This window comes from Sorghum bicolor, chromosome 10, assembly GCF_000003195.3.
Source record: "Sorghum bicolor cultivar BTx623 chromosome 10, Sorghum_bicolor_NCBIv3, whole genome shotgun sequence".
NCBI lineage: Eukaryota > Viridiplantae > Streptophyta > Magnoliopsida > Poales > Poaceae > Sorghum > Sorghum bicolor.
In genome coordinates this window covers 11,284,724-11,296,925 of record NC_012879.2, presented here as the reverse complement: position 1 = coordinate 11,296,925, position 12,202 = coordinate 11,284,724, and the positions used below count along the sequence as shown (strand labels likewise).

Genomic DNA, 12,202 nt, shown 5'->3' with positions numbered 1-12,202 from the left:
AAGAAGCTCTGAAAATTCAGAGAAAAATCTTGGAGACATTATGGATATGAGGAACCCAAATAAAGTATTTGGACCTTATGATAAGATAATTTGGAGTATCTAAAAATTAGATTATGCTCACAGATAAGTGGGAACAAGTTCCAGAAAAAAATGCTGAAATAATTCCCGGTAAGTTTTTTTAGAGATTGATTGACGGATGAGGAACTGAAAGAAGTGATTTGGGTGACAAAGAAAAGATTTTTAGGAATCTTCCAATGAAAACTTGAGAAACAAAGACTTTGATTGTAGGAAAAGATAAAGGCGTGCCAGAGAAAGAAGACTGACCTACTAAATGCATTTTAAACATTTTTCTCACTCTCAACACGCAAAGAAGCAACACACAAACATCAACTCATATGCATCAGCATTTATGCACAATGTTTCTAAGACTTAAGATAAATTTTAATTTAATGAAAAATATTATTTTTCCAATATTTTCATGAGCACAAAAATACGTAATTAAATGTTTTAGACCTATTTCAAAAGATACAAATTTTAGGGTGTTACAAAGAAGAGCTGACAAGCTAGTGGATTTTCTATCCACACTTGGAGTACTGTCTCATTAGTCATTAACATCAATCAATGCTCCTATAGAGGAAGTACATATCCACTGCCAGTCTACTACATTACAAGATCGAACGACTACGTCAACAGTGGCCATACCACAAAAGCAGTTGGTGTGGTATTGCAATACTTACAAGCCCCACAGAGTACAAATTTGGTGTGTACAAGCACCTTTGGTTGAGAGGTATGCAAACCTCAATAGCAACTAGACCGTACGTAAGCCTAGAGCAAGCATATATGAGCGTGATCTAACTACTTTGCAAAGCACCTATGCTAATCACCTTGTGAACTTGCTAATCACCTTGTGAACTTTATACCCTATGCAAGTGGAAAGATCCAAAGTGGTCGCACAAGCACACTAGTATCTTCCCTCAGCTCCATCTCTTCAAATGGTCGATTGGGGTCCGTTTTATTGCCCCCCAAGTGGACAACTACCGTTGTGGATGAGCTGCACTTTTCTATGCGGTGATGCCACATCAGCTAGCTATTACTCACCGACAATCCAATACTCTAACATCCAAAAAATATGTTTTTTTGTTGGAAAACGTAAAGTGGCAAATAGTTAATTAGGAGTCTTAATGAGTGGCAAAAAATAAATTTTTATGCATCACTCAGATGGATGATCAGAGACTATAGATGCGTAGATCTCATCAAATGCTTTCGATTTGACTACTTATATGGGTGGTCTGGAGTCGACGCCACTATTTCACGAACGTTCAGTGGAAACAAAAGCAACGGTCAATTTCCGACAGCACTGATATAACCCCATTACTTCTCTCGCTTCGTTCTCCTACTTCTCTCGCTTCGTTCTCCTTCTCTGGCTATAATGTCAGCATTGACATAACCTACAAAAGCCATTTTTTAAAATGCTATAACTTAAAAACGGTGTGTCCATTTTTAATTTCGATGGCACTAGTGTGTTCTACACGATGAGATGAATAAAACTAGACCCCACTTACATATGTTTCGAAGAATTTTGTTCTACAAATAACTTATATATACTAACTTAGGATATATAATTTAGAACATATAAGTTAGAACACACCATTTACATGTAATAGCTTATGTGTACCAAATAATCAGATATAACTTAGAAAGTATAACTTAGAATATATAACTTATAATGTATAACTTATAACTTATACGAAACCTTGAAAAAGCAAGAGTTATGAAACACATTTTATTTATAAAAAGTTATTAAACACAAAGGAATGAACTAAGTTATACCTTATGACAAAATTTGCAAACACAAAAGTTATTAACATACAAAGGAACGAATTAACTTAACTTATATCAAAACTTACAAACACAAAAAGTCATGAAATCTAACTTGTGTACACAAGTTATTCCATGTAACTTGTGTATATAAGTTAATCAATACAATTTATGTGCATAAGTTGTAAAGTTATATATTATTATAATTTAACACATATAAATTTCTACGTAAAAAAAATCTTCGAAATATATGTAAGTGGGATCTAGTTTTGTTCATCTCGTCATGAAGAATACATTGGTGCAAACAGAATGAAAATTGGATAAACCGTTTGGAAGTTATAGCAATTTAAAATAAATGGTTTGCAATTTTGAGATGACGTCAGTGGGACGTCAGCGGCGTGGAAGACGCTGAGATCGTTCGCTGGATTAGTTTCTAATGAACGTTCTCTAGAATGGATCTGGGGGTCTGGAGTTCAAATCATGAAACTATAGCAATCACAAGATACATGACTAAAAAAATGATGAACACTATACTAAATGGGTTACAGTGGGGGCGCCTTGTTTAGTTCACTCCAAAATCTAAAAACTTTTTAAGATTTCTCATCACATCGAATCTTGCGGCACATGCATGGATCACTAAATATAGATAAAAAAAATAACTAATTGCATAGCTTGCCTATAATTTGCGAGATGAGTTTTTTGAGCCTAGTTAATCTATAATTGGACAATAATCATCAAATATAAACAAAAGTGCTACAGTGTTAAAATCTAAAAACTTTTTAGATTTAAACCAGGCCTCTACAGACCCCCTGATGCTACAGAAGCCAAGGCAGGTGTTTTCCCTCTGTCTTTTCTCATCCTTTCCCCATAAAACCTAATTCTTTCATTCCTTTGGCCACCGTCGCCTTCACGCATGGAAAAGTATGAGAAGACCGAGAAGAGGGAGGGAAATTAGGATTTCAGCGTGGTTCATCACCAAATCAGTTCATCCTTCTTGATGGTTTGACACCTTCTCTTTCTTTCTCAATTCCATATTTTCCCTTGCTGTCCATGATAGCGATGACGCTTGTCGAGTAGATTGAATCAATGAAAGGTGTAGCAACGGGAATCACTATGAGAGATAAGAGAAATAGAAGAGCATCTTTGTGGTTCTTCATAGTTTTTTATATGGGGGTAAGATTTTGCTTTTCCCCACTGTTTTTATTGGATTCAATGCTATGTTTTACTGAATTTCGTCGAATAATTGACAGGTTAGGGTTCTAATCTCGTAGTTAAGCTTTGCTGTTTATTTCAGATTGTGCAATTGTTGTGTATGTGCTGTAGGCTGTTTTTATGTGCTCAAAAATCATAGAAAAATTCTATTTCAGTAGCAGACTTCAATACCATTCCTTTGGCATAGAGATCACCTTTCTAGCTATTCTGGTTTAGGAGTTATAATCATTGTTTGGGGATGCATTTGTGCTGTTAGACTTCTGTTTAGTTGTATTTTCTTTTAAGATATCTTAAGTCCATAATGTCGTGAAGTGATCTATATAAAAGTTATATATAGGTCATTTAATAGGATTTTCATATTGTTAAAGACCATAAATGTTGGATCAGTACATCTCCAATTGTGCATGTTTTTGTCAGCTGTTGTTTTTCTGTTGTCCAAAAAGTTCAGTTAGTTTGTTGGATTGTTTTGGGTATCTTATTTTTCTTAAAATCCAAAGGTTATAACATAAAAGTTTTATAATGTTTTATAGTCCTTCCAGATTGGTAATGATTATATTTTTTGGACGAGTATAACTGTAGTTATGTATTTTAGAGTTTGTTGCCCTGTTTTGGTCATCAGAAATATTCAGTTAAGTTCAGAGGTTCTTTATGCTATCTTGGAGATATCAAATGCTAGATTTCAAAGTTGTAGGTAATGGTGTTTTACACCTTCTATAGAAGGTTCATAATTTTTGAACATGTAATTTATCCGCGCCAAAAATGTGAAGCAGGGTTGCTGCTGTTGGTTGGTTGTTTAGTTGCTATTTTGAGGGAAGCGATACCGCAAGCCGTAGAATCATTTTATTTGTCATTTGTGGATGTTTGTATGAGTATGTTTTCTAGGGTGACGATTTTTGAATAGGTGGTGTTCCTTTGAATCATTCTTAGCTCACATTGTTGCATCGTTGTTTTGTGGCAAGTAAAGGTAGCAGTGATTGCTACAACTTGACTTTTTGTTTGTTCTACTTACACTTTGTGATAACATGAATTAAACCAAGATGATATAACTAAATATGAACTTACTTATCCTTTAAAATACTCTATATATGGTCTTCATTGTTGAATCTTTTGTCATTTGTCTATCATCATGAGGTAAATGCTATGTTTTATAATGGTGGATGTATGTGAGCATGGCTATGACATTTATTGGTGATGATTGTTGGTACTTATGGTATGTTGATAGATTTGGATCTTATGCTATACTTTGTTTTGGACAAGAGTTATATTTTGCAATACGTTGTTGGAGTAGTTAACCATTGAATGGAGTATCTCATATGCACAATGCATGTCATAACATTTGCATTTGAAGTTATGTCACCATTTGCTAGCCTGAAAGCCCTAGTTTGGTTGGATAATTGGTGAAACCTAAGTGTCCTAACCTTTGCCATGAGTAAAATACAAAGATAGGTTGGTACACACCAAGTGGTGGAGGTAGATAATGGTCATGGTGATAAAGTGCCAAAAGATTATATATATGTGCTCCAACTTTGAAAAAAAAAGAAAGAGAAAAATAGAATAAGCTCAAGGTAGAGGTATACTCCCTCCATACCAATATTAGTTGACGTTGTAAGCTAACAACCTATTTTTAGAAAGACTGATGTCCTGGCCAAAATTGCTACTCAGTGACCCCTTTACCCCTGGACTGTCTTGGGTTCTGCCGCATTTATAGCTCTCACGCACCATGGAAAATAGGTATCGAACCGGGCACCTCTACTCTGTGACCACAAGCCTGAATGCACTAGCCATATGAAGCCTTTGTTATTTCTTGTATGAACTACACTCGCAGCCTCATTTAATAAGGGTAGACAGGGAAAATACCCTCTTATTAGTGATCCTTGGTAAGCACAATTATGTCCTAACATCAACTAATATGGGTATGGAGGAAGTATTTAATAGGGCCATTTTGTTTTGCCACTCAAGACATCAAGTGAGTGTGAGTGGGTTCAGGATAGATAAAGAGGGAAAATCTTTAATTGCAATGGTTATCTAGTGGACTAAATGTGAGTCTCATTTGCATATATATAGCACTTAGTGACGTGGTGAGATACATAAGAAAGCCTTTTTTGGTGAAGTTGGCAACTTGAAAAGGCTTGAAAAGCTAACTTAAGTGCCTAATTTATTTTGGTGAAGTTGGCAACTTGAAAAGGCTTGAATTGGTGCTGGAATTTCTCAAGTTGCAAGTAGCTGAAATAAGTTGAAAGCAATTGCATGGAGTTGAAAGTAGCTGGAAGAAGTTGCAACCAACTAGAAGCAGTTGCATCTAGTTAGAATTAGTTGGAAGGAGTTGGAGCTGCAGGGCCCATGCCAAGAATAGCCTTTGTGGCATGCATCCATTGGTTTTTGGTGCCCATGGAGGTGCATGCAAGTGCTGTCCCTATTTTTAGAATTGGGGCTCACACGGTGAGAAAGGGGACTGGTGCATGCGAGGCCAGTTGACTCTCCTGTCCATTTGTTTGCTTCCAGAGAAAGGAGAGGATGCACCGTACTCATGTTTGCAGAGGCGCTATGGTTCCTAGCCATCGTGCAATGAGCCATTGTGATGGGTTCTACCCATTGGGGCTTGGATGCTTTGCTGCAGAATTAAGGCAGCGCTTCCCCCTTCCTTCTCCCTCTTTGGTTCCTTCCCACCCTTGCATCCTATGCACCAAGAACAAAGAAGAACAAACTCTCCTTCTCCTCTCTCACTCCCAATGATTTGTGCTTCAATCTAGTGAGAGATCAGACTCTAGTGATTGATCTAAGAGCTTCAAGTGGATCTCCTTCCTTTCCTCTCCCTCTCCTAGCTCATGGTTTATTTTGAGAGTGGATTGAGGGAAACCCTAATGTGTGCATTTGTGATTGCATTTTTGGTGGCACTAGGTGATTCTTGTGATTGTGGATTTCCTATTACTCTTGGTGATTATTGTCACCTAGATGGTTGTGGATTTGTTGATTGGTGAGGGGATTTGGTGATTGTGTCCGCCACAATCAAGGATATATTTCTGAGGGGTTCTTGACCTTTTCCATCCGGAAGATCGTAAAAGGTACTCTAGTGGATTGCTCGTGTCATTGAGCTACCTCACTTGTGGGTAGGTTCTTGCGGTGTCCAACGTATGGACGAGGTTCGTGTAACACCTCTTAGCCACCAAACCACCAAGTGTTGGTTGATACAACAGTGACTAGCATGCCGGCAAGCACATGAACCTTAGGAGAAAAATTGCTTCGTTTGTCCATTGGTATTCTCCTGATGATTGTATTGGAATTCATTTTATGATTGATTCTTCCCCTACACGGACGTATAATTATCACTCACCTCTTTATACTCTTGCAAACTAGTTGTAACTAGTGGTTCTTAGTTGCATCTAGCTGTAACCAATTGCTCTTAGTTGGAACTAGTTGTAACTAGTTGCAATCAGTTTGTTTTGCTAGTTGTTTAACTTGGTTGAAACTAGTTGCAGTTAGTTGGAACCAGTTGTACCTATCTATAAGTTGTTGTTTTATTTTTCCTTGCTTGTTCACTAGTTGTAGAGAGCAGTGACTTAGCCTTTGTTTATGCCTAGTGATAATAGCAACTAGAATTGTTGTTGTAGGTGGCTTGCAACCCTTGTAGAGCTAGAGCAAAATTGCATTTCGCCTTTTAGATTTCTTACCTCTTGCTCTAGTGTTTTTGTAGAATTTTTTATAGGCTATTCATGCCTCTCTAGCTATTTAGGACCTTTCATAGCCATGACTTATACCTGTACATCATTGTTGGCAAATCTTAATGTCTATTGAATTATTCCACAAGCACACAGAATATGCTGATGTAGCACTTCACCAAGGATGAGCATCCAAGTTATTTTATCCCAAGGGAAAGCAATGCTAGGAATGTTTAATAAAAGAGAAGAGAGATCGTTATGTCTACTATGATCTAGTATCAACTAGTGAAGATGGGGTAAGTGATTGATAGGAAGGGTAGATAAGTAAGGTAGCACAGAATCTAATCTAAAGATAACTCGTAGAGAATTAGCTAGGTGGGAGGACAATGAGTGAGTAAAGGACTCCTATGTATCCTACTTTACTTCTGTGTACTTGATCCTAATAGACTGTTGACTCAACTAGACTGACGCCTTACTACTTGTGTGAGGGGGATAGCTGAGAAAACAACAGACAGAACCCCTGCTAAAGCGACTAAACTCTTATGGATGCCTTGCCTTTTAAGAACTAGTTTATACGTGAGGAGATCCTAATGCCGAGCACGACCTGTCACGTCTTGCCAGTGCGCTCCTACTGTCCGTCTAAACCAGCGACCATCAAAGGTGAGCCTTAGTCTAAGCACCATGCTTACACTAACTCTCACGACTCTAACTACCGCATAGATAGCTAAAGCTCCTATGCAAGATAGGACGATGAAACACACACAAGGAGTTGGTTACAGGAAACCAATCCAACTAAGTCAACTAATATTACTAAGACAAACACACAACAAGGCTATAAAGATAGACTTGTACTAAGTAAATACTAAGTTAAGTAAAGCAAGAATATTATATTAATAAAGGAAAAGTCTGACAAAGGAAAGATACAAGAGCATTACCAGACTCTCAAGAAGACGACTCTGGAGACCCCAAGCTTCGCTCGACTCAACTCTATCTCCCACTCTAGACTAACTACTACTACACTACTTGATCCTTGAAGGATTGAGAGACTTGAAGCTTTGGTCTCTTCCAGGGATGCCTCTCAAGGGTGGAGGCAGCCTCTATTTATAGAGGAGGGAGAGGGGCTGCCATGTTAGCGATCCATGTGCTCCATGTCTCTCCACCCTTGGATGAACCAACTTAGTAACTGCCATAGATGGATTGCCAAGGTAATTTGGACATGTGGAAGTTGTGCTTGAGTCGATGGGGAGCCAACTAACCTGGCTGGGCACTAGGAGGGTTCGCCCAATCCCTCTATGGCAAGTGGGCCAGCCAGGGTCTTCTACAGGTGACCCCAGTTGTCATGTGAAGTGGCTCCACCATTTTTCAAATATTTGTTTGCTTGCATAGTTGTGGGCCCATGGATCCATGTGCAATGATCTTTTACCATTAGAAGTTGATCTGAGGGTGGAAATTGACTCAAGGGGTCTTCACATGGATTGTACTTCGAAGCTCAACTTTTGGCGGGACCATGATGGGGTCGCCCGACCCCCTCATTGGGTCCTTCCAAGGTGCATTTTCTTGTTTCTTATAATCAAAGGCTAAGAGTACAAGTGGAACCAGTTATGGATAAAATATGTTCATGTTATGCTATTCTTCCTTGAGTCCGAGACATGTTGATGGTGTTTTGAGTGTGAATATCTATAGTATATCCACCATCAACAATCATCATATAGTGTCCCGTGGAGGGTATGATGCACACTCTTATAGTGTCCCGTGGAGGGGTAAGGGTGCAAAAGAGCATGCTATTTGTATTACATATGCATTCCTTTCATGTGGTGTGAAGAATGGAGACAGTGGACATGCATATGCATTGCATTCACACTTTGAGGTTTATTTGTGTTGAAGTTTTATTTTGGCATGAAGAAGATATGTGGAGTATTATTTTTATTCATTTGAGGAGTATTGTGTTATTCATATGTGGATATCATTTAATTATTGTATATTATGCTCATTACATGTTTATGGAAAATTTATTGGAAAAATATTCTTATCATGAACCTTTATTTATTATTTATTTAAATCAATGTCTAATGAACTTGTAGTTTAAATAACATGTTTAGGCAGTTTGCTTGCTGAGATTTATTCTCACCCCCTTTATCTTTCTAGGTGCTTGCTTTGGATGCTTGCTTGAAGGGATAGGATTAGTAGCACATCTTCACTATTTCCACCACACTTAGTAATAAAGGTGATGTTTTTAGTTGCTATAATAAACTTAGTTTATATTTCATAGTGACCCTTCTTGGTTCAATAAAAACATTATGATGAAATCTATCCTTACCATAGTGATGAAATATATTTTAGTAATGAAAGTGTTGCTTTTATTTGCTGCCCGGTGCCCAATCCCATTTTGGCCGCCCTCTAGAAAAATAGGGCAGTGGTAGCGCCACCCCCTAGTGGTGCACTGCCACGCCCTGGCGGCGACCAAGGCGGTGCACACCACTATGTTGAGTGCCACCTCTTTTTCTAGTAGCAACTGCCCACTTCTGTTTCTTTGCATGTCTTCGTTCAGGCTTCCTCATCTTCATGTCTTGGACTCCTTGCTTGACTTCTAGGTTGATCACACATCCTATTTGTCTTTGTTTGAATGTTGGTCATATTCTTCATGTTCCAATCTTGGTCCAATTCATGTTTGCATCCTATTGCACTATAAAATAAACACTTGCAAATACATTAGTCCAACTTGGTTGTGTTGATCATCAAACACCAAAATCCAAACAAAATGGGCCTAGGGCCATTTTTCTTACACTCATCCACAATTTGATTGTGCTTATTATTCATATCACTAACACAATTGTTTACGGCATTGTCCCTTGGAATGAGAGATTTCACCATCTTGATCTTAGAGGCACTCTACTCCCATTGAAATTGGGATCCATGTGGTTAAGTACTATGTGAAGATCATCGCTGGATTCAACAATTATAAGTGCCACGACCAACCATTAAAAATGAAATAGTATAAAATAGGGTAATTAATAAAATTCAATCTCTAATTGAGAATAAATAAATAAGCTCAATGCAATGTTGACTCTGACATAGCCAATACACCAAACTAAGTAAACACAACAATGAAACAAGACACATATATTTGGAAGTATAGGATGAGAATACAATATTTCATTACAGCAAAGCTGCTCACACTTAGCATAAGAGAATACTATGATTCTTAACCCACATATATAGGATGAACAAATAGGCCACAAAGGAACTTGGCATACTAGATGATGTATAAAACCTAGTTCATGTCTGCATTCATCATCCACTGAGTATCAAGAAGATCTCCCAACTGATCACTAGTCCAGTCCAATTGGCCTCCATTTGCTTCCATAGTAGGAGCCACTAAAGAAATACCAGTTCCCATCTGCTCTTGTTGCTGGCCAATAGCCAAGGTGCCCATCTGGCTATTGCTTCTACTTCTATGGCCAGTGTGGTATGAGAATGGTGACCAAGCCTGGACATTGTTCATGGAAGTAGTATGTCCACCAAAGCTATACTGATTTGTGTTGTAGACTCCTCCACCAAAGGCGGTCCCCTCCGAGATAGAAGTATTTTTCTGCGGCAAGGGCTCAACATCATAAAGTCCAATGTCATTGATGCTATAACGCTGCTTCTTGGTGCGATTTTCTTTCCTAAGGAAGTACTTTTGAGCATGGCTGGAAACTTGCACTGGGGTTTTGGTGGTAACAAAGTTGATAGAGATGTTCTTCCAATTTCCACGACCGTACACATGTAGACCACGGAGGAATTGCCTACAATGAGGTAGAGTTTGAAGTTAACTAATTAGATAGAAATTTAGATTCCATCTCCATACATATTCAAGATTAGTAAAACAAAAATAATATATAAGCACCTCATCATAATAATGCCTCATAACCTATGCTAAATAAGGGTACTAACGTCATGTGACAAGTATTGAAAATATGTGTGAGATGCTTTAAGGATTTAGCAAATAACTAACCTATGCTCGTCTATGGTCCAAAACCTCCCACTGTGTTGGCTCTCCTTCCGTGGAGTGGGCTTCCTTCGTGGAGTCTCCTTCACATTCCTCGTGCCAGACATCTCTACTTGTTGATAACCATCAAATGCTTCCATGTTGCCCATGGATGGATATGGATTCCCCACAAATACCCCAAAGGGTCGATTCATGAGGTTGCTACTTCCTTCCACATGCTGGTTGCTACTCTGCAATTTTCTCGTCATGTCCACCATGACATCAATGTATAAGTTGATTACCTGATACTTCTCCTTGCTAGGGAACAATGCTTGGAGCTCATCCACTATTTGATTGTGCTTCTTGTTCATATCACTTGGGCAATTGTTGTTGGCATTTTCCCTTGCAATGAGAGATTTCACCATCTCGATCTCAGAGGTACTCCACTCTCCCTTGAACTTAGGATCCATGTGTTTCAGTACTATGCAACAATTGGTAGTTTGAGCTAAGAACAAGGGTTGTTGGGTTGTGGAGAATGGCAAACACCAAGGCTGGTATTTATAGGCTTCATGTGAATCTTTTTTTCCTAATTTTGATTAATTAGAGAATTGACTTTGCTATGATTGGAAAATTGAGATTTTGGTAACAAAGTCAAAGAATAGTATACACCTTATATATAAAATATATCTCTAATTGTGCGACTTTTTTTCTGAAATGCATTAATATTTAGTGCTATAAATTTGCTATAAGCTCCATATACACATTGTCAACTTGTCAACGCCAACAGTTTTCCTATGTAGAGCACAAACTTGAGAGTAGAAAAGGTAGAGACACACTAGTGTAGTCTGGTTTGGTAGGTTTCAAGGTAGACCAATGTGCGCCCATGTATGTAGCCATTGATTGGGTGACATGTGTGGTCATGCATGGCCATACCGCCACTAAAGTCATTCCTACGCACACAAGATAGAATGATACCAGCAACTGGTTTAGCTACTATTAGTTGACTACATCGTTAATGGGGAAGTCTAATGATTGCAATTAATGCTTCATCTCACATGTGCGATATATATTTTTTATTCAAACATCTTGATGAGTTATCGCAACATAAATGATCATGAACATTTCAAATCTTGTAATATATGCATATCTTTTCTTGTGATATGGTATGCAATAGTTGTATTTGGTACAGATATACCAAATGCATGCCAATGTAAGTAACTTTGTTAATTGGCAATTTACAACTATGTTAGTTTGTGGATGGTTTGGTCTTCCCTCTTTTCTTGAGTTGTTCTAAATGACCTGAGAAGATATGAATTGCATGTTTCCTTTAGACCTTCATGATTTATGTATGCATCCAAGACTAACTAAATTGGTAAAAAATGTTTCTCATTACATCACATATGACTCCTTGTTGATCAGCCACAAACCACTAGTGGTCTTTCTATGAAAGGCTATAAGTGCTCATAATAATTAGTTAACACAAAAGAGCAAGAATTAGAGTTAATCTCAGTAACTTAGTACCTTAAATATTCACTTTCATTTCACCTTG

At 38.0% G+C, this 12,202-nt stretch overlaps 1 protein-coding gene and 1 long non-coding RNA gene across 2 annotated transcripts; both read right to left on the bottom strand.

The window, feature by feature from the left end:
• Positions 572-7,866, bottom strand: LOC110431351. Its single transcript, XR_002448849.1, has 2 exons — positions 7,622-7,866; positions 572-1,448 (listed from the first exon to the last, which is right to left on the bottom strand). It is a non-coding gene; the product is annotated as an uncharacterized LOC110431351 (long non-coding RNA).
• LOC8061537 (transcription factor SRM1) lies at positions 9,752-11,163 on the bottom strand. Its single transcript, XM_002436786.2, has 2 exons — positions 10,681-11,163; positions 9,752-10,471 (listed from the first exon to the last, which is right to left on the bottom strand). The coding sequence occupies exons 1-2, from the start codon at positions 11,121-11,123 to the stop codon at positions 9,958-9,960; spliced, it is 957 nt and encodes a 318-aa protein (XP_002436831.1). The 5' UTR covers positions 11,124-11,163; the 3' UTR covers positions 9,752-9,957.